At 41.4% G+C, this 20,271-nt stretch overlaps 1 protein-coding gene across 2 annotated transcripts in view; it reads left to right on the plus strand.

The window, feature by feature from the left end:
* The window catches only part of kmo (kynurenine 3-monooxygenase), a 77,343-nt gene extending 57,336 nt beyond the window's left edge, over positions 1-20,007 (plus strand). For both annotated transcript variants that reach the window (XM_072580583.1, XM_072580584.1), the window contains 3 exons: positions 2,121-2,222; positions 2,341-2,400; positions 18,002-20,007. In XM_072580583.1, coding sequence (XP_072436684.1) covers positions 2,121-2,222; positions 2,341-2,400; positions 18,002-18,130 — 291 coding nt within the window. In that variant the 3' untranslated portion in view covers positions 18,131-20,007. The remainder of the gene's footprint in view (positions 1-2,120; positions 2,223-2,340; positions 2,401-18,001) is intronic.
* The last annotated feature ends 264 nt before the right edge of the window (positions 20,008-20,271 follow it).

Below are 20,271 nucleotides of genomic sequence, written 5' to 3' on the forward strand. Positions count from 1 at the left end.
CCAGGCTAGTGCTTATTGCCCATCTCTAATTGCCATTGCTCTCACAGTGCTGTTGTTTGGGAGTTTCATGATTTTAACCCAGTGACAGTGAAGCAATATATTTCCAAGTCTGAATGATATTGGAGTGGAGTGACCAAATGATTCACTTAACACCCAGGAGTTCGATTCCATCAAAGAGTTTATTGACATTACACCGGTGGGAAGAAACCCTCTTAAAAAGCTAGAGAGCTCTTCCTGAACAAAAGAAAACATAGATTTTTATACGTTTCTTTCATCCCACCTTTAACAATTACAAAGCAATCATATTATTAATTAGATTAATTGGTAATGTATGGAATCAATTATATGACTGCACGGCTAGAGATAGATAGGCTCATGGGTAACCCCTGGCCTTCCATGATGTCGTGATGACTCTCTCATCTCCCTTCTTTTCACAATGGATACTGTATTCAAATGCATTCCTTTAAGTACATTTGCCAGCTGGACCTTGTTTGCTGTCAATTAATTGGCTACTTGCCTATCACTTAAAGACTTTTTAAATTCTGTTATGTGGCTTATATTCTTTATTAACCTTATTACAGACTACTAAAGAACATTGATTTTTTGACTAATTGTTATGATATCAGTTCCAACACTTACACCTAATGTTAGAATTCTTTGATTAATGTGTTGTGAACAGTGTCTCACCGTGTTTACTAGAGTCCCCTATCTTTTATCCTTGGGTGTCTTACAATATATTAATCTAATCTACTTTCCAGTGTCTGCTAGCTTCTGTTCTCCCTGATATGGGGGCTGCTTTTGCTGTCTGAGACTGGTTTGCTCTCAGAATTTTATTTGAATCATTTCCTCCAATGCTGTTAGTGATTTTATTTATTAATAGGTGAGTCCCTAACAACTTCAGTATCCATATCTATGATTATTTAAAGGATCTCAACTAAAACCTACTACTGGTAGTGAAACAGATTTATTAAATAATGAAGGAGAGATTCATTAATTGTATTTAGTATGAAATGTTCTTGTTTTACGTCTTTTGTGCAAACAACTGCAAATGCATATTCTGTTACCTTGATTCTACAGAGCTACTATTGTTCTACTTGTGAAGCCTACATTAATCAAATATTTTCCCAAGCTCTTTAACTACTGTCAGCCACATTCTGTTGTTAATACCATGGGTAGCTGTCAGCCATTTTGTGCTGCTCAGACATGGGCATCCCTCACAGAAGGGTAACTTATAGGTGATGGTGTTTCCATGTGTCTATTGACCTCTCCTTTTGGATGCTAGTGGTTCTGAATGGTGCTATTAAGAAGCTGTGATAAGATACTGCGGTACAACTCATAGATGGTGCACACTTTCCCACCAGTGTATAGTGGCTGTAGCAAATGAAAGTAAATGGGTGAGCGAAGATTACACTTCATGATTACACTTCATCCAGTTTATAACTGGAATGGGGCCCTCAAAATTGTATTTGACACTTCCTAGAAAATTGGACAATTATTTGAAATCAAAATAATTTGTGGGACCAGGATGAAAAGGTAGGGAGGTGGGATTAGATGAGTTATTGTTGCAGAGAGCTAACATTGACTTGACAAGTCAAATTGCTTTCCATTTGTGCTGTAACTATTTGAGTTTTCATTGCTCATTTACTACTCTGGAGATTATCAAAATAGTCTGCGTAGCCATTGATGTTGACAAAATCTAAATTACGTTGTTTTGAATGCAGTCCTGTTCAATGCAAGTCAGTAGAAAAAGTCCAATTAATTTGCAACATAACTGCAAAGGCACCAATAGAAATCCATTTAAATCCAATATCGTATATTGAATTTTGGTTCAAAGCTCATTCTTTTCAATGGTCTTGAGTTTTCTACTGATTATATGGTGACAATTGTCTCAATCTAGCTCCTTGAGTAAACAGTATTTGCATTTTCCAGCAAAATTAGCTGAAGCTCAGTTAATACATCTGCTTTCATGTCTGGAACCTACTGAGAACATCATTTGACCTCTGAACTCACATTGTAATTTACAACACGAATCAGCATGTAGCAATTTGTTACAATTTTTGGTTAAATAAAGCTTGCGAAGGCCTTTTTAAAAGTATTAATTTCTACATATCTGTTTTCAGATGCGTAAGCATGTGAACTCAAAATGGTTTATTTTCCGCAAATATGTGGATAATTTCCTCCATTACTGTATGCCAAGGACTGTTGTGCCTTTATATACCATGGTGAGATATGTGTTATTTCTCAAACGCTGTACAATTGTTTATAACTTGATGTGGATCATAATGAATTGAGCAAACACCTTTTCAGTTTCATTTCTCTCTAAATAATATTTCATTTTAGGTGACTTTTACCAGAATACAATACCATGAAGTGGTACAGCGGTCAAAACGGCAAAACAAGGTATTTTGTTTTGATATCTTCTAAGAGGTCCTAACCTTTGTTATTTCAAGACTTATTTTAGAGAGAAAATAGAGATTTAGTGGCCAAATTATTCTGTATTTGATCCAATACATGTACAAATTGATGTTAGAAATTTGTTTCCATGACTCAATGTTGAGAATCTTCTGTCCACCTCCACCTCCAACACATCCTTTTTTGAATTGAGTCTGTTTAATGGATATCAAAGGTAGTCTGTTGTGCAGTAGATAATGCCCCTGCTCTTGTGGCACAAAATCTGGGTTCAAGGTTCACTCCAGGACTTGATGGCAACGTATGCTGTGTTCACAATACAGAGAAAAGCACTGATTATCAACTCATAAATGTTTCTAACACCGTATAAGTCATTGCTGGTCTGCCATGTGATGAAAAGAAATTGGAGCTTCTACCATCATTCTCCAAATCTCCAGGCTGCAATGAACGCATAAAAGTGAATGTTGCCATGGCATCTGGAATATTGTGTACAGTTTTGCTCCCCTTACTTGAGGAGGGATGCAGTTGCATTGTAGGCAATTCAGAGGAGGTTCTATAGATTGATTCTAGAGATGAGGGATTTGTCTTTTTGGGCAGTTTAGGTCTATACTCTCTGGAATTTAGAACAATGAGGGGGGATCTTAATTTAGGTATAGAAGATACTAGTAGTGATTAAGAAAGTAGATGTAGAGAGGAGGTTTTGGGGCAATCTAAAATGAGAGGTCATAGTTTTATGATAAGAGGCAATAAAATTGAAACAGAGATGAGAGGAAAGTGTTTCTCTCGAATGGTTGTGAAATTATAGAATTTACTATCCTAGTGGATGCTGGGAGATTGAGTAAGCAGGTGATTGACAGCTTTTTTAATGAATATTTGGATGAAGGGTTATAGAGAGTAGGAAGGCAAGTGGAGTTGAGTCCAGGATGTGATCAGTCATGATAATTTCAAATGTCAGAGCGGGCTTGATTGACTAAATTGTCTACTCCCTCTTCTGGATCTTACGTTCTTATGTTCTGAAGGACAAATTTATTTAACCTTGTTTTCTAGCTCACATTGCCTTAATGGCAGGTAGTAGGAAAATGAGATTAGAGAATAAATTGGTGATATAGTTGACAGTGAAAAAGGTTAAGTAAGTTTACAAAGGCAGAGGTGTTGTGTTTTGGTAAAATGAACAAGGGCAGGACTTATACAGTTATTGATAGGACCATGAGTAATGTTGTCAAACAGAGAGACCGATGAATTCGTACACATAATTCTTTGAAAGTTGCATCACAGTTAAACAGGGTGGTTAAGAAGGCATTTAGCCCGCATACCTTCATTGCATAGATCATTGCATTTAGAAGTTGGGATGTTATATTGAAATCATACAGTACGTTGATGAGACTACTTTTAGAGTACTGTGTCCAATTTTGGTCACCCTGCTATAGGAAGGATATTGTTAAATTGGAGAGGGTTCAGAAAAGATTTACTGGAAACTTGAGTTATAAAAATCAGCTTGGACTTTTTTTCACTGGAGCGTAAGAGGTAGAGGGGTGACCTCATAGAGGTTTTTAAAAACATGAGGCACATAGATAAGGTGAAAAGTCCTTTCCCAAGAGGGCAGGTGTTCAGAACTAGCAGGCATATTTTTAAGGTGAGGGGAGAAAGATTCAAAAGGGACCTGAGGGGGATTATTTTCACACAGAGGGTGGTTCGTACGTGGAATGAACTTCCAGAGGAAGTGGCAGATGCAGGTACGGTTACAACATTTAAATGACATTTGGACAGGTCTATGAATAACAAAGCTTTAGACGGTTTGGGCCAAGTGGGACTAGTTTAACTTGGGAAACCTGGTTGGCACTGGACAAGTTGGACTGAAGGGTCTGTTTCCATGTTCTATGACTGTATGAATAGCACACAGCAGGGCAGTGGACATTGAAAGGAGCTACTCACATGTTTTGTTCCATTCAGCATCGCATATAAGTAAGGAAACCTTACTGCAGTAGTGATGAAGCAGGAGGAGAAAGAGTGCAAGTGTGGCGAGGCAAATCAATGTATAAGAGAAGGCAATTATTACTCATTATTCCTTACCCCCCCTCCAGGAATCAGTGACAGAGATGACTGAATTAGCTTGATCCCACATGGAAAAGGAGATTAAATCTTTCCAAAGGAAATGCTGATGAGATTTGCAATAGCCTGGGTACAGATCAGCTATCATTGAGCAACATAACCAGTTCTAGCAATAATAGAAGTCACTCAATCATAACCTGCTTTCAGTCTGTAATTCACTGGCACATTGCCAAGATGACAGATGCCCTGTTTCACTATAATGGCAAAAGCATTAAATTCTGCATTAGAATTTGCCAGCAACATCACTGAAAAGGGGGAGGAGAAGTTGTTTTGAAGAACCTAGCGTCAATCCTTGCCCATATTGCACACCACTTGGAGGGCATACTGAGGGTGGCAAGGGCACAGAATGTATTCTGGGTGGGGGATAGATTTCCTGTTTGCATCCCACACATTTTTGGTCAGTCCCACCGATGCTAAGCTGGTATTCTTCGCTGTCCATTGCCTCCTGCTGGCCGACAGTCACCTAATAAGGACAACCATCGGGCAGGCAAGGGATCTTGGAAGCTGAACGTGAAACTGTTGACCCCAGAAAACATTGAGGAGCTCAAAAGGGATTATGCAGGTTGGAAAACCGTGAAGCCCCTCTTTGAGTCTCCATTGGACTGGTGGGATACAGTCAAGTGGAACATCACGAGGTTCTTTATCCTCAAAGGTTTTCAGATAGTAAGAGAGAGAGAGAGAGAGACAAGGAAAACTGTCCAAACTCCAGAAAAGCATGCGGAACATGTTTCAGCTGCAGACAATAGGGTTGATGTCACGGAGGATCTCCAGGAGGTGAAGAGCCAGCAAGTCTCTGTTTGCCTCAGAGGCCTCCAAGATAATCTCCTAGCCCATGATGCACTCCATGGACCAGGATGACACTTGCTCATGTTCCTTCTTCCAAAGGTGCCTAGGAGCCTAAAGGAAGAAGATGACACAGTAACATTACCTCAGTCTGACATCCTGAGGATCAGCAAATCCTTTGATGCCAGTCTGCATGACACGTAGCCCACAGACAGCACAGCCTCACAGTTGTTCCTCTTGTCTATCATGGAGGTCTTAGTTGACAGCACGCGGGAGAGGCTAGACCAGGCGTTATCTTTGGATGAGCTGACCAAGGTCCTTAAAAAAAAGAGTAAAGCTCCCAGAAGAGATGGCTTACTGGCCAAGTTGTATGCAGCTCTGTGGAACTTCATTGGCCAGGGCCTGCTGGAGGTTTATGACAGTGTGTTTCTGGTAGGTAGCATGTATGAATTCATGAGGAAAGGTTTAATCACACTCATCTACAAGCGATGATGTGGAGGTGCTGGTGGTGGACAAAATTAAAATTCACAACACCAGATTATAGACCAACAGGTTTATTTGGAAGCTTGTACTTGTGTGATTTTTAACTTCATCTACAAGCAGAATGGGTATGGGGAGGGAGGAAATTAGACATTAGCAGCCAGTTTCAGTGTTGAATGCAAATTACAAAATCCTGTCTAATGCCATCGCCAACGTCTTCAGATCTGCTTTGGGATCAATGATTCACCTTGATCAAACCTGTGCTGTACTGGGCAAGATGATCTCTGAGAGTCTTGCTCTCCTCAGGGATATGTGCAGGATGGGGGTTAGATGCCTGTCTCGACCAGGAGAAAGCCTTTCACAGGATATCGCACACCTACATGTGCAATACACTCTCCAAAATGGGCTTCAGGGAGGGAATCTGCAATTGGATCCAACTGTTCGACACCAACATCGTTAGCGCAGTCTCAGTCAAGGAGTGGGAATCAGAAAGTTTCCCGATCAGATCCAGAGTCAGGCAGGGCTGTCCACTCTCTCCTACCTTGTTTGTGTGTTGTCTGGAGTCTTTTGCTGAGTTCATCAGGAAGGGTGTGAGCCTGAGAGGGGTGATTATTTCCAGACAGTGGAGGTCAGCAAGTCAAAGTCTCGGATCCATTGTTAGTCCACAGACTCATGAGCATCTGTGACCAGTTCGAACAGGCCTCGGGAGCCAAGGTACACTGAGGCAAGAGTGAGGCCATGTTATCTGGGAACTGGGCGGACGGATCCTATTTCCTCTTCACATCCAGCCAGATTATCTGAAGGTGCTGGGAATATGGTTCAGAGGGACTGGAGCATAGGCAAATTTAGGAGCAGCATATCGCCAAGGTGAGGCAGAAACTGGGCTTTTGAGAGCACCACTGTCTCTCCATTTCAGATAGAAGTCTGATCATCAGGTGTGAGGTACTCCCTCTGTCGTTGTATGTGGTGCAGGTCTGGCCCATTCCCCGAACCTGCGCCTTTGCAGTCACCCAAGCCATCTTTCACTTCATCTGGATATTGTAGATGGACACCATGTACAAAACTCCAGATAGGGGGAGAAGAATGTGCCCAATGCTATCCTCACCCTGCAGGCCACCTCTGGATGTGGCTACATCAAGCTGAGCATAGACCTCCAGTACATAAACACCGAGTGTCACTACGTACTGAGGTTCTACCAGCCTCCAGTGTTGCAAAGGGTAGGATTGGCCTCGTTGCTGCAGAACCCTCTAAGTATATGGTCTGTTCCATATCACCTGTCCTGTGAAGAGAAGTTTCTGAAGACAAATATCTTTAACTGTAAGTCCATCAGGAAGTCGTTGGCGCACAACGTCCTGGACACCCTGTGGAAAAAAGGAGATGCTGGATCTTGTTGGATTATTCCCTGAGCAGACTGTCAAAGGCATTTGGCAGAATGTCTCAGCCAGAACTTTTCAGCAAGCCCCTAGACAGTACTTGGCTAATGTTGCAAAGGGCATTACCTGTGAGGTCTTTCACTTATGCCCGGACTCTATGGACCACAATGCACAGCCCTCAGAGTGGCCACGGGAGTGGGGAGAAAGGTGTAGAGACAGACACACATCTTCAGGAATGTGCCTTTGCAAAGGAAGTCTGGAAAAAGATGACGTAGGTTTTGTCAAGGTTCTCCCCCAGCAGCTCCGTGATGCAGGAATCTGTACTGTCTGGTCTGTTCTCCAGGATGCACACTGAGACTGTGCCTCAGTGCCATCAACTCAGTGAAAGATGCTCTCTGGTCTGCCTGAAACTCATCAGTCTTCCAGAGCAAGGTGTTGACCTCAATTGAGTGTTGCAGACTGGCACATTCCATGGTCCAGAACTATGTTCTGAGGAATGCAGTTGCAGCCAAAGCACAGTGGGAAAGACCATCATCTAAGATCTATCTGTAGAAGTTAAATGGGGCTTTGTTTAGTTCTTGGACCCTCCTCGTGCCTCAAATGTATGTAAACATAGTCTTGTACAAGTAAGAGATGCTTTTTGCTTGTTTGTTAGATAGAGTCAAACTCCAGTGTTTGTTTGTTTCTTCATATGTTACTGTCAGAACTGAACTGCTTCAGGGACTATGTTTCTATATAAAGATATTTTTATGAATAAAGTATGGTTTTGAAATTTAAAAAAGTACACTCTGGGTGGGGGACTTCAATGTTCACCACCAAGAGTGGCTCAGTTGCAACACTACTAACTAAGCTGGCTATGTCTTAAAGGATATAGCTGCTAGACTGGATCTGCAAGGAACCAACAAGAGGGAAATACATACTTGAACTCATCCTCACTAGTCTGCATGTAGATGGTGTATCTGTCCATGGCCATATTGATAAGAGTGACCACTGCCCAACCCTTGTGGAGCCTAAGTCCCTACTTCACATGATGGAAACACTCCATTATGTTGTGTGGCACTACCACTCTGTTGAATAGAGTAGTCTTTGAACACTAAGGGCCATCAGTAACACCAGAACTGTGTTCAACCACAATCTAACTCTACAACCCAGCATATTGCCTGTTCTACAATTGTTACAAAGACAGGGATCAGATCTGAACCAGTGAAGAATGCAGGATAGCATGTTAGGAGCAGCACCTAAAACTGAGGTGTCACCCTGGTGAAGTTTTATTTGTTTATTTTTTCATTAGTTGCCCTTGACAGCTACAATATTCGACAGTTTGTGTGCTGCATGCAATAGATGGAGTTTAGTGATCCCACAACCAATTTTTCAGATAAAAGGTCTGCAGACCTGTCACCTCCATGTCATGGATTGGGCACAATTCAACATTTCACTACGAGGTGAGGGAGACAGGCTTTGACATCGAGGCCACATTCGATTGAGTGTGGCATCAAGGAGCCCTTGGAAAACTGGAATCAATGGGTATGTAGAGCACACTGTCTGCTGCTTAATAAGAAGATGGTTGTGGTTGTTGGAGATCAGTCATTTCGCCAGAGGACCTCTCTGCAGGAGTTCCTCAGGATAGTGTCCGAGACCTAACCATCTTCAGCTGCTACCTCAACCTTCTTTCCATCATAAGGTCAGAAGTGGGGATGTTCATTGATAATTGCATAACGTTCAGCACTGTTTGTAACTGAGCAGATACTGAAATAGTCCATGTTCAAACGCAACAAGGTCTGGACAAATTCCACACTTGGGCTGACAAGTAGCAAGTAACATCTGTGCCACACAAATGCCAAGCGATGATCACTTAGAGTCTTAGAGATGTACAGCACAGAAACAGACCCTTCGTTCCAACCCGTCCATGCCGACCAGATATCCCAACCCAATCTAGTCCCACCTGCCAGCACCTGGCCCATATCCCTCCAAACCCTTCCTATTCACATACCCATCCAGATGCCTTTTAAATGTTGCAATTGTACCAGCCTCCACCACTTCCTCTGGCAGCTCATTCCATACACGTACCACCCTCTGTGTGAAAAAGTTGCCCCTTAGGTCCCTTTTATATCTTTCCTCTCTCACCCAAAACCTATGCCCTCTCGTTCTGGACTCCCCAACCCCAGGAGAAGACTTTGTCTATTTATGCTACCCATGCCCCTCATGATTTTGTAAACGTCTATAAGGTCACCCCTCAGCCTCCGACACTCAAGGGAAAACAGCCCTAGCCTATTCAACCTCTCCCAATACCTCAAATCCTCCAACCCTTGCAACATCCTCATAAATCATTTCTGAGCCCTTTCAAGGTTCACAACATCTTTCCTATAGGAAGGAGACCAGAATTGCACGCAATATTCCAACAGTGGCCGAAGCAATGTTCTGTACAGCTGCAACATGACCTCCCAACTCCTGTATTCAATACTCTGACCAATAAAGGAAAGCATACCAGACACCTTCTTCACTATCCTATCTACCTGCGACTCCACTTTCAAGGAGCTATGAACTTGCACTCCAAGGTCTCTTTGTTCAACAACACTCCCTAGGACCTTACCATTAAGTGTTTAAGTCCTGCTAAGATTTGCTTTCCCAAAATGCAGCACCTCACATTTATGTCCATTAAACTCCATCTGCCACCTCTCAGCCCATTGGCCCATCTGATCAAGATCCCGTTGTAATCTGAGGTATCCTTCTTCGCTGTCCACTGCACCTCCAATTTCGGTGTCATCAGCAAACGTTTACACCTCCTATAAGAGACAATCTGATCTCTGACCATGACATTCAATGGTGTTGCCATCACTGAATCTCCAGCTATCAATATCCTAGGGTTTACCTTTGATTAGAAACTCAATTGAACTCACCACGTAAACACAAAGGCTACAAGATGAAGGTCACAGGCTAGGTATCCTGCAATGAGGAACTTACCTCCTGGCTCCCTGAAGCCAATCCACCATCGATGAGGCATAAGTCAGGAGTGTGATAGAATACTTCCCACTTGCCTGGATGGATGCAGTTCCAACAGCACTCAAGAAGTTTGACAGCATTCTCAACACTGCAGCCTGCTTCATTGACAACATATTCAAAATGTCTACTCCCTCCACCACCATGCTTAGTAGCCACAATACATATTATATACAAGATACACTGCAGAAATTCAGCAAAGTTCCTTAGACAGAACCTTCCAAACACATGACCACAACCACTTCCAACTAGAAGGATAAGGGCAGAAGTTACATGGGAACACTGCCGTCTGCAAGTTCCTCTCTAAGTCACTGGAATTCCCTCCCCAAGGGCATTGTGGGTCAAACTACAGCACTTGGACTACAGCGGTTCAAGAAAACAGCTCACCAACACTTTCTGAAGGTCAACAAGAGACAGGCAATTACTGCTGACCAGTTGGCAGTGCCCACATCCCACAAGAGAATTAAAAAATCAATTGGGAGCCCAGCGGATCAGTGCAAAAGACAAGGCTGATGCATTTGTATCTATCTTCAGCCAGTTGCCCAAAGTGAACAATTTATCTCAGCCTCCTCCTGAGGCCCCAGCATCACAGATACCACCCACCACCCAATTAGATTCTTGCTGGGTGAAACACCTGAAGATACACTGAGATACTACAAAGCCACTGGGGTCTGACAGTATTCCAGCAATTGTACTGAAGTTTGTTCTCCAGAATATACTGCACCCTTTGCCAAGCTGTTCCTGCACAATTGGAAAATTTCAGTGCACCTGGCAATGCGGAAAATTGCTCTTCGAGATCATTTAAACTGAGGAACAGTGTAAAGCCAGAATGAAAGTGTTAAAGGCATAACTAAGGAACCAAAGCAAGACAGAATCTAACAGAAGTAAAAGTAAGGAGACTGTTGAGGCTGTAATAAGACCAGGAGATGCATAATTGAAATCATGGTTAATGTGGGAAGAATTAATTAAGGCTGCAGCAGACTAATTCAGAGAAGCCATTAAAGTAAACAAGAATCTTTATTAACATTGTAATACAATCAGCTTTATTAGAAATGTTGTGGACAGCGAGCATCGTCTAGGGAAAGTGGTTAAGCAAACAAATCTCATCCTTCCGGCTACAGGCAGCAAAATATATTTTGCAAAGCCAAGAAGAAGGTAGGGAATTGTTTATTATATTGCAAAAGGCAGGGAATTGTCCATTTTGTTTACAAAGAGATGGGAAACTGCCACTTTTGCCACAAAATGTGGGGAAACTATTACGCAGGATTGGGAAACAGCATTGCTTTTCCCTTTTTCTTGTGTCACATGCAGTAAAAGTGCATTGCGCAAGATGGGAGTTCATGCTATTCAGAGTATACTAGCATAGATTAGCATTAGTTTGCACACAGAAGACAGAGTTGGGATTAATTGGCCTTTTTCAGAATGAATCAGTTTGAGTGGCCTCAGCTATTTACTATCTGTGTAAATGACTTGGAGGAGGAGACTGTCATGCATTCAAATTTGCCGATAATACAAGAGTATTAGGAGTGCAGACATTTAGCTGACAGAGTTTAATGTTGGAAAGTGAGAGGTGATGTACTGTGGTGGGGAGAATAAAAAAAGACTATTATTTAAATGAAGAGTGACTCCAAAGAAGTGCTAACAGCTATTCTTGTGAACAACAGATGTTCTTATGCATAAAGCTCAAAATGTTAGCTTGCAGATGCACCAAGCAATTAAGAAAGAAAATAGCATTTTATGCTTGTTTCCGAGCATTTGGAGTTTAAAAACAGCGAAAACTTGTTACAACTGTACAGAGTGTTGGTGAGGCCACACCTGGAGTACCATGTACACTTTTGGTCCTTGTTTTCAAGAAGGGATGTACCAGCATTGAAAGCAGCTCAGAAGAGGTTCATTAGGTTGATTCCTGGCATGAAGCAGTTGACTTACCAAGAACAGCTAAACTAATTAGGAATTATTTCAGTTGACTTTAGAAAAATGGGGTGGGGGTGATTTTCATGAAATATGCAAGAGGCTGAGGGGGCTTGACAGAGTAGATTTCAAGAAGATGTTTCTACTATTGAAGGAATCTCTTTCTAGGGCCCATATTTGGAGAATAACAGGGCCACTAATTTTAAACTGAGAATCAAAGGCATTTCTTCATTCAGCAGGTAGTGAATTCTCTACCCCAGGGAGTTTGTGGAGGAGGGAATTTGTGGAGGCTAGATCACAAAGTATTTAAAGAGTAGGGAAATGAACTTTTGAACTATGAGGATATTGAAGACATAAGGAACTGGCATGAAAAAGCAGTTGAGGCCTACGGCTAATCAACCATCATTTTATTGAATAGCAGAGCAGGTTTGAGGACTCAAATGCTTAACTCCTCCTCTTATTTATGTTGGATTTACAACAATGAAAATATATGCTGTATGGCAGATTTAGAAGTATTTTGGGCAAACAAAATGAAGCAACAATGATATTTAAAGCCTTGAGGAATGACAATAGAACAACATTGAGACTACAGAATTGAAAACCTTTCAAATAAAGGGAAAATAATCATATGAGGAAGAAATAGTAGGATAAATAATACTGCCAAGATTTACTTTCAGAAATACATGAAATAGAGGACAAAATTGGCCATCCTGGAGAAAACAGTTCTTATGATGCATGTAAAATTCTCTAAAGGTTAACTTACATTTGAGTCCGTGATTAAGAAAGCTAATGTAGTGTTGTCATTTATCTCAAGAGGGTTGAAATGTAAAAACAGCAATGTGCTCCTGAGACTTTATAAAGCTCAAGTTAGACACCATTTGGAATACTGTATCCAATTTTGGTCCCTACGCCTCTGGAAGGACATACTGGCACTGGAGCTTGTCTTACGGAGATTCACATGGATGATCCCTGGAATGGTAGGCCTAACATACGATGAACGGCTGAGGTTCCTGGGATTGTATTCATTAGAGTTTGGAAGGTTGAGGGGAGATTGAACAGAAGCTTACAAGATAATGCATGGCTGAGAAAGGGTGGACGCTGGGAAGTTGTTTCTGTTAGGCGAGGAGACTAGGACCCGTAGGCACAGCCTTAGAATTAGAGGGGGGTCAATTTAGAATGGAAATGAGGAGACATTTCTTCAGCCAGAGAGTAGTGGGCCTGTGGAATTCATTGCCATGGAGCGCAGTGGAGGTCAGGAGGTTAAATGTCTTCAAGGCAGAGATTGGTAAATTCTTGATCTCGCAAGGAATTAAGGGATACGGGGAGAGTGTCGGTAAGTGGAATTGAAATGCCGATCAGCCATGATTAAATGGCGGAGTGGACTTGATGGGCTGAATGGCCTTACTTCCACTCCTATGTCTTATAAGCTTATGTTCTAAAAGCATTAACTATGGATGTTGGAGATCTAAACCAAAACATGTACTGTTGGAAAACCCAACAGTTCCAGCTGCTTCTGTAGTGAGGGAAACAGAGTTAATATTTTGAGTCCAGTGGCTCCTCATTGGAACCTGAGGAGAAGAAGCACTGGATTTGAAATGTTAACTCACCAATGCATAAACAATGGCAGCAATAATTTTGAAATAGTTTTACAATTCTTGACAGTCATTTTAATCTGAAAACAAATACATTCTTGAAGAAACAAGATTTAAAATCCGGGGAATCCATCAATAATTAATAACTTATAAAGATTAGTGGAAAGATGTGACTATGGTGCTTTAAAGTCATAATTCAGAAGAGACAGAATGGTTTGGAATGGGTGGCAAGTCTTTGTCAGATTTATTGTAGCCCAAAGACGAGTTGAATTTGCAGAAAACTATTTGGATGGTGAATGAAGCAGAAGTCCAGAAGTAACAAACACAAATCCTAGGAGGGGATGACCAAACATATACAGGATATCTGAAGAATCCATTTAGTTCTTAAGGCACAAGACTATGAAAGACGCAAATGAGAAACCAATACAAAGAGTAGAATGGACAGTTAAAGTAAGCAATGGGGCTTAGGAACAAGTACACCTCAAGCACAAGGACTGCTCAGCTATTTAAAAAAAAGTATCCTGTACATGTATACCAAGTCACTTCCAAAAGATATTTAGAAGTAGGACTCAGAATATTAGGAAGTCAAATAGCTAATTAATCAGGTACAGCAACTTGAAATATACAAAATATCAATGTATTATTAGAGGAAATTGGTTATCTGACAAATTAATTTTGACAAGAAGCAATTTATATCAATTGACATATCAGTTTTAAGCCTCAAACAGGGATGAGTGGTACTTTCTTATCAGATTATATGTCATGGATGAAGATACAAAGGTTAGTGGGTAGGACTAAGGAAAACCCTAAGGCATTCTACACTTTTGTAAGGAACAAGAGGATGGCCAGAGTTACAGTATGGCCGATCAGGGGTAGTGGTGGGGACTTGAGTTGGAGGAGATGGGGGAGATCCTGAATGAATATTTTGTTTCAGTATTCACTACTGAGGGAGTCCTTGTTGTTTGTGAGGACAGTATAAAAAAGACTGATATGCTTGAACACTTTGATGAAAAGAAAGAAGGTGTGCTGGAAATTTTGAAAAACATAAGGATAGATAAGTCCCCAGGGCCAGAAGGGATATACCCAAGCAGGTTTTGAAAAGATTTGTAGCTCAGGTTGAGGTTCTGGATGTGGGTTTGCTCGCTGAGCTGGAAGGTTCATTTTCAGATGTTTCATCACTATACTCGGTAACATTTTCAGTGAGCCTCAGGACGAAGCACTGCTGGTGATGCCTGCTTTCTGTTTATATGTTAAGGTTTCCTTGGGTTAATGACATTTCCTGTGGTGATGCCATTTCCTGTTCTTTTTCTTAGTCAGTGGTAAGTGAGTTCCAAGTCAATGTATTTGTTGATAGAGTTCCAGTTGGAATGCCAAGGTTACTACAGGAAGCGAGGGAAGAGATTGCTGCACCTTTGGCGATGATCTTTGGATCCTCACTGTCCACTGGAGTAGTGCCAGATGATTGGAGGATAGCATGTGGTATTCCTTTGTTCAAGAAAGGGAATTGGGATAAACTTGGGCATTACAGACCAGTCTGACTTACATCTGTGGTGGGCAAATTATTGGAGAAGATTCTGTGAGACAGGGGATTTATGATTACTTGGAAAATCATAATTCGATTAGAAATAATCAGCATGGCTTTATGAGGAGGAGGTCATGCCTCACAAGCCTTATTGAATTCTTTGAGGATATGACAAAACACATTGATGAAGGTAGAGCAGTGGATATGGTGTACATGGATTTTAGCAAGGCGTTTGATAAGGTTCCCCATGGTATGCTCATTCAGAAAGTCAGGAGACTGGGATATTTGGCTGTCTGGTGCAGAATTGGCTGGTCCATACAAGACAGAGGGTGGTAGTAGATGGAAATTATTCAGCCTGGAGCTCAGTGACCAGGGATCTGTTCTAGGACCTCTGTTCTTTGTGATTTTTAGATATGACTTGGATGAGGAAGTGGAAGGGGAGGTTAGTAAGTTTGCCAGTGATATGAAGGTTGATGGAGTGATGGATAGTGTGGAGGGTTGTTGTAGATTGCAACAGGGCATTGACAGGATGCAGAACTAGGCTGATAAGTGGCAGATAGAGTTCAACCTGGAAAAGCGTGAAGTGATTTATTTTGGAAGGTCAAATTTGAATGCACAATACAGGATTAAAGGCAAAATTCTTGCCAATGTGGAGGAACAGAGGGATCTTGGAGTCTATGTCAATAGGTCCCTCAAAGTTGCCACCCAAATGGATAGGGTTGTTAAGAAGGTGTATGGTGTGTTGGCTTTCAATAGCAGAGGTATTGAGTTTAAGAGCCACGAGGTTATGCTGCAGCTCTATAAAGTCCTGGTTAGACCACACTTGGAATATTATGTTCAGTTCTGGTCGCCTCATTATAGGAAGGATATGGAAGCTTTAGAGAGAGTGCAGAGGAAATTTATCACGATGCTGCCTGGACTAGAGGGTATGTCTTATGAAGAAAGGTTAAGGGAGCTAAGGCTTTTCTCATTGGAGCGCAAAAGGATGAGAGGGGACTTGATAGAGGTGTAAAAGATGATGAGAGGCATAGATAGAGTCAGAGACTTTTCTCAAAGGCAGAAATGGCTATCATGAGGGTGCATCATTTTAAGGTGATTGGAGATGTCAGATGTCATTTCTTTACACAGAGAGTGGTGTGTTCATGGAGCGCACTGCCAGTGGTGGTAGTAGAGTCAGAAACATTTAGGAAAAAATAAGCTACTCTTGGATAGGCACATGGATGATAGTAAAATAAAGAGTATGTAGGATAGTTGGATCTTAGAGTAGGATAAAAGATTGGCACAGCATCGAAAGCCAAAGGCCTGTGCTGTTCTATGTTCTATGTATGATCCAGGTGGTATAGCTCTCAAGATTAAAGATTCACTACAAGGACACAACGCGAATAAGAGAGTAGGAAATGAATATATACTTCCCAATCAAGTATTCTCACTCTTGAGCTTGCATGCTTATCTTGACATCAACTTTATTATAATACAGCAAATAAACTCATTAGAGTCAAATAATAGTCAGTTATACCAAGCGTCTTTAAAGATACGTAGACCAGGTAGCAACTGGTCAAGGAGCAGCTAGTTATAGAACCATAGGAAAAGAAAATGTTTGTTATTGAACATCTGGTCAAAGGATAATCTATATAAAATTTTGTTAGGCTTTGTAGACTCATGGTGGAATCCAAAAGAAAGACTCGTTGGATTGAGATTTGTCTAATGCCAGTGTCAGTATTATTTCATATGGTCAACAAGGTTGAAGTATGTGACTACATGGAGTTGGCCAAAATGTACTCTAGCCCTATTGTTACTGAAGAAGGTTCTGATGACAGAAATAACAAAAGTCATCAGAAGATACAAACTGTGGGAAAGATAATGAGTTATATATCCTTTGGAACTCATTGATGAACTTTTAACTGAAGCTGTTCAGATAGTAACATGCCTGACAAACAAATTGTTATGGCAGGTTCAAATATGAGTTCAGATGATGACATTACAAAGGTCTGAGAGGAATGATTTAATTTCATTTTCGAAGGAAACAAAAATCAATATTGCTAAGAGCGATCAAGTTAAATAATTCTCAAGTAGCATGTCCAAAGAAGTGAACATGTTGAGTTTACCAGAGAAACAACCACAGGTAACAAATGCAAGTATCCAATCTAATCAAGAAGTTGGAATACACTACAGAGACTGCGTACTTCAGTTGATATTGGTCACCAAATTGAGAATAAAGATTTGCTTATGGGCTGCACAAGATTCCATGGAAGCCTCCATTTAGACAGGATAACCAACATCCACAGAAAGCAGCAGAAGACTCCCTTAAATAATTATCCTCCTCTTCCTTCACTCCCACCTTCATCTCCAGCCTGCTAACACAACCATCCCAAGTCTCATTGTAATTCTTGTAGAACCGCATCCAATCCAAACTAATGGTTCACATTCCGTGCTCCACAGCTCTGTCCATTCTCCATCCTGGTACGTAAGTCAGAGCTTTATGGTTTCAGGTCATGGTGTATTTTCAGAAAACCAATTTTTAAAGTCAATTTACTTCATACCTGAACCTTCCACAGTCCTGTAGACAAAAAGTTACCAGATCCTGGCTTGTCGACTAGTGGAGGGTCCTTGCGTGCAAACAGCAGTACTGTCCTTTGAAAGATTGTCTGGCTGTTGCTGCTGTTTTTTTTCATTTGTGATTAAATGATGGTGATAGAGATATTCTACATCAAAATTTGATCAGTGTTGAGTGTATTATGGGGTCCTGCTGGAAGTGTGATGCCTGCCAGAACTTTACCCTATTGTACAAGTGTGCAACTAATAAAGTGACTTGCTTTTCCTTGCAGATTATCAATACCATGCTGTTTGTGATGGGAGCAATTGCAACAATCACTGGAGTGGTCATTCTTTTCAAGCATTTTCCACAGGAACTTAATATGCAGCAGCTGAAGAATTGGAATTTTACCTTTAAGTAACTTGAAGCAGCTAAATGGGCAACAAATCTGGCAGTTTAATAGGAAATGGAAATTCAATATTTTTCTAATTTAAGACATGACAGCCTGATTTTCCTCTGAATAATAAGGAGCTATCATTATTAGAAAATGTTTTTTATGCGTCAGCCATTGGTACCTATTGCCCCCTGCACGCAGGACATAATTTCACCTCCATGGAGGTGGCAGAAGAGGTTGTGAGAAGGGGAGGTAAAAGAAGTAAACTGGCCCTGGAGAGAAACTCATTCCTTTCTTGTTATCTCAACAATTAAATTGTCATGAGTATTTTTTATTTTATTACTAGCCTATTCAGAGATGTTATTACACACTTCTGGAGCAGGGTTGGGGGGGAGGGGGACTTGAACCTAAGCCTCCTGTCATAGAGGTAGGCGCACTAACACTGCCACCAAAAACCCTTGCTAGCAATTAAGTCTACTTTATTGTCAATTACTGGCCACATACAGGCCTCAGTTTGTTTCCTCCCTGACCAGTTGCCTCCCTGGTGGGTGAGGAAAGTGGCTAGTTTTCAGAGTGAGAAGCTTTGGTGACCTACCTGCCAAAATGGGAAAGAGGAGTCTCTTGAACTGATCCAAACTGAAAGCAGCCAGAGACATGGATGGATGGCAAAAACTGGACCTCACTTCACATGACCCCGATAAATAAATACTTCTCACCACTGGTCCCTCAATCACTGAGCCATAGGGTCATTTACACGGACATTCGGATCCAGAAACTGCTGGGCTGTGATTGGCCGGCCGCAGTGTTGAAGACTGTGATAGGATGAGATATCCTCCCTCAACATTCTACTTTTCATGAGCTAGTTGTTGTGTAGTTGGGTGAGCTATCTTGTCCACACGGGTGACGTGTTGGTTGTCACTTATAATGCTATCTCCAACCTTTTGAAATAAAGTGGAAAAATTCTTCCCTTAGTTTAATTATTAACCTTGTTTCGTAATTCATCGGCAGCCAGTGTAGTGTGTTTTGGCAGCAATAGAAGTAAGAGACAAAAATTGGGCTGGTGCCCTGTTTCCAAACAACAGCAAAGTGATCGCGGCCTGAAAATCACAGGGTAGCACTCATCAATCTATTTCTCTTGCCATCCAGCATGTCCCATGTTTGGAGTAACAGTTGAAACAGAAGAGCAGCAGTCTGTGTCAAATCAGCCAGTACCCATCTTACAACAGGGAAATCAGGTTCCTTTGCCTTAAGTGGGAAGCATTGGTTGCAATGACATTGTTACAGTGATCTTCGAAGGAATTGCTGCAGAAAGCTGTAATTTAAAAAATACACACTCTCTCGCACTAACGTTTGTGGCTCCTACGTAGGCTGATTCATTTCTCAGTGCAAAGACTTCATGTCACAACCCTCCAACATTTCTGATGGCACCTACTTCCCCTGTCACTACCTTCTTCCATACTATGAAGTGGCAGAGCCGGCATTGGACTGGCGTGGACAAAGTTAAAAATCACACAACCACAGGTTATAGTCCAACAGGTTTATTTGGAAGCACTAGCTTCATCAGATGGTTGTGGAGCAGGGCCATAAGGCACAGAAGTTATAGCAAAAGGTTACAGTGTCGTGCGGCTGAAATATATTAAACAAACTTTGATTGAGTCTTTCATCTATTAGAATGGTTTTGCTAGTTTTGGTCATTAATATGTAAATTACAGAATTCCTTTTTAAGTCACATTCTCAAGATAACTTCAGGTGTTCTAACAAAATGTGTCATCTCAGCTCAGACAATGCATTAAAGGTGTGAGGTTAAAGCTTACCTGTGTCCAAATCTTGAGTCACATTGGTTCTCTTTCTAAAGTGGGATTTACAGAACCTTACATGGATTGACTGGATGCTATGCATTTCTTTGAGCAAAATAAAATATAATTCTGCAAATACAGATTCGCCCCATAAACTTATATGTGTGTGAATGCAGGAGAGAGAGACCGTATGCATGTGGGTATGAGTGTGTGTGGGTAAGCTTGGTAAAGTATGCGTGTGAGTATGATGAGGTATAAGCCTGTGAGACGGTGCATTTGTGTGTGTTGTATGTGTGTGCATATGAGAGAGAGTTTGGGTGTGAGAGAGGGTCTGAGTTAGTTTGTGAATATGTAGGAGTGTGTGTCTGTGTG

Source organism: Chiloscyllium punctatum, chromosome 11, assembly GCF_047496795.1.
Source record: "Chiloscyllium punctatum isolate Juve2018m chromosome 11, sChiPun1.3, whole genome shotgun sequence".
NCBI lineage: Eukaryota > Metazoa > Chordata > Chondrichthyes > Orectolobiformes > Hemiscylliidae > Chiloscyllium > Chiloscyllium punctatum.